Source organism: Colobus angolensis, unplaced genomic scaffold (genome assembly GCF_000951035.1).
Source record: "Colobus angolensis palliatus isolate OR3802 unplaced genomic scaffold, Cang.pa_1.0 Scaffold67, whole genome shotgun sequence".
NCBI lineage: Eukaryota > Metazoa > Chordata > Mammalia > Primates > Cercopithecidae > Colobus > Colobus angolensis.
The window spans coordinates 7,131,775-7,134,658 of record NW_012120376.1 but is presented as its reverse complement, the minus strand read 5'-3'; the positions used below and the strand labels follow the sequence as shown (position 1 = coordinate 7,134,658).

The 2,884-nt window shown below is 44.1% G+C and overlaps 1 protein-coding gene across 1 annotated transcript in view; it reads left to right on the top strand.

Annotated features, from left to right (window-relative positions):
* The window catches only part of RBMS2 (RNA binding motif, single stranded interacting protein 2), an 82,506-nt gene that overhangs the window by 73,473 nt on the left and 6,149 nt on the right, over positions 1-2,884 (top strand). Inside the window, exons 6-9 of the mRNA XM_011926098.1 lie at positions 588-667; positions 803-912; positions 1,237-1,283; positions 1,466-1,559. Of these exons, the coding sequence (XP_011781488.1) occupies positions 588-667; positions 803-912; positions 1,237-1,283; positions 1,466-1,559 (331 nt within the window). The remainder of the gene's footprint in view (positions 1-587; positions 668-802; positions 913-1,236; positions 1,284-1,465; positions 1,560-2,884) is intronic.

The following is a 2,884-nucleotide window of genomic DNA, read 5'->3' as shown; positions in this document are numbered from 1 at the left end:
TTAGCCAGGATGGTCTCGATCTCCTGACCTTGTGATCCGCCCGTCTCGGCCTCCCAAAGTGCTGGGATTACAGGCTTGAGCCACCGCGCCCAGCATGAACTCTTTCTTATTGCTTTTTCCTTCCACAGATTCATGAAATCTTAATGATATCATCAATAGCTAATTAGATCTTGACCTTAATTACAACAAGAAGCAAAAAATAAATATTGGCAAATTGTTAGCTTGTACAATTTTATCAAATTAAAGGAACAATTTTCATTCAGAATTTTCTAATAAAAAATAATGGTAACGGCCTCTATTTCTTGTATTCTTATTTACATGGCAGACACAAGAGAGGGCCCATGTTAATAGTCTGAAGACTGTCATTCCTATGAGGATCCCATACAGGGACCAGTTGAGAGAACCTTCATTACAAGCTGGGGTTACCTCATCAAGAACCTTGAATTTGTGTGGTACTCTGTGTTTCTGTAGTCATAACATTTGGAACAATTGTGGGGCTGGGAACTTAGAGCTTTGCTTTCTCTTTCAATGTGTGGAGAGCACAGATCCTGGAGAAGCTAGAGCCTAACCCCTCTTATGCTCCTTAGGATGGAGTCCACAGAGAAGTGTGAAGCCATCATCACCCACTTTAATGGAAAATATATTAAGACACCCCCTGGAGTACCAGGTGAGGCATCTGGGGCTCAGGCTGAGAGGGCCACAGGTTGTTACTTCCAGTGAAGATTCTGGAGCAGCTTTGCATGAGTGTGCCTGGGCCACATGAGGTGGGACTCAGCTGCCCATTTCCCTTCTCTCTTGGCAGCCCCATCTGATCCTTTGCTTTGCAAATTTGCTGATGGCGGGCCAAAGAAACGACAGAACCAAGGAAAATTTGTGCAAAATGGACGGGCTTGGCCAAGGAATGGAGACATGGTAAGAGGACCTCTGAGGAGACAGGAGTACTAACGACATTAAAGTGGAATGGAAATGATCATGGCATGATTTCTGTGCGCTTAGGTGGAAAGCTTGAGAGCTACAGTATGTAATTGAGAGATGCTGGCTGTTAACATACTGCCAGTACGTTCTCGAGTGGGGCTTTGTGGCCGGCAGAATCAGAAAAACTCTGAAACAGCTGTGGTGGGACTTGTCCAGGCTTTAATTTGTTAAACTAAAACATTCCCAGCCTTGGACATTCTGGACCGGCTCCTGTTCTCACCCAAGGGCTCACAATGCGAACACTGTGTTCTTTCTTTATAGGGCAGCATGGCCTTGACCTATGACCCCACAACAGCTCTTCAGAATGGGTAAGGTTGTTTTATATAATCAAGCCACCTGAAAATGATAATGGCCTGTGTCCAGACACTCAAATGTTTCATCTTAATTCTCTCTATTTGAAAGTCAAGGGAATGTTGGATGTGCCTATCAGTTGGGGCCCTTCCCTTGTGGTTTCCTGTGACTCAGTACTGATTGAGGTTCCTTCCCACAGGTTTTACCCAGCCCCTTATAACATCACCCCCAACAGGATGCTTGCTCAGTCTGCACTCTCCCCATACCTTTCCTCTCCTGTGTCTTCGTATCAGGTATGTTCATGCCTGAAAAAGGGTGTGGTGGTTTTCCCTACTGTTGTGCTTTAAGTGAAGTAATATAAGGCTGGGAACTACTTGTTTTTTCTTTTAATCATATTACACACAATTTTACATAACAGTGTAAAAGATGATCTGTGTGTGTGGTCATATATATGGTATATAGTTTTAATGGTGTCCTCTTACTCCCCCTCCACCACCTCCACAAGTAAACTCATGTTAATGTCCTACTGTGTAGCATTTGTCATATTTTTTCATATGATTATACATACATGTATAGCATTTGGGGAGTTGTTTATTTTACAAAAATTGGACTATATTAAATATATTTTTACATTCACTCATCTCACTTAACAGTATTCTATACCAGTGATTCTCAAAAGTGTGGTCCCTGAACCAGCAGCATCAGTATCATCTGAGAATTTTTAGAAACAGAAATTTTAGACTCCCCTCCAAATCTACTGAATTACAAACTCTGAGGATGGGGCCCAGTGATCTGGGTTTTTGTTTATTTGTTTGTTTGTTTTCAGACGGCATCTTGTTCTGTTGCCCAGGCTGGAATGCAGTGATGCCATCTCGGCTCACTGCAACCTCCGCCTCCTGGGTTCAGGCGATTCTCCTGTCTTAGCCTCTGGAGTAACAGGGATTACAGGCATGTGCCACCACGCCCAGCTAATTTTTGGTTTTTTTTAGTAGAGACAGGGTTTCACCATGTTGGCCGGGCTGGTCTCAAACTCCTGACCTCAGGTGATCCGCCCTCCTCAGCCTCCCAAAGTGCTGCACCATGCCCAGCCGTGATCTGGGTTTTAACAAGCCCTCCAGGTGATCCTGTTGCAGCTAATGTTGAGATCCTCTGCTCTAATTTTATCTTTTTTAATGGTTGCATTATATTTCATGCTGCAGATATGCCGGAATTCTTTAGCTATACCAAATAGGGGCATTCACTTAGATTCGTTTTTTTGCTGCTATCAATAATGCTCCACTAAACACCCTTGTGCTATATTTTTACATATGCGTGCTTCTATTTCTGGGGGCTAGAGTCCCAGGAGTTGGATTGCTAGGTTGAATGCTGTATGGATTTTCAGTTTTATAGATGTTGCCAGATTGCTTTCCACAAAGGCTGTGTCACCTCACATTTCCACCAACCCTGTATGAAAGTACCCATTTCCCTTCAGGCATAGGTGCTACTGCTCTTTTAAAATTGTTCCTGTCCTGCTGGGCGCGGTGGCTCACACCTGTAATCCCAGCACTTTGGGAGGCCGAGGCAGGTGGATCACCTGAGGTCAGGAGTTCGAGACCAGCTTGGCCAACATGGTGAAACC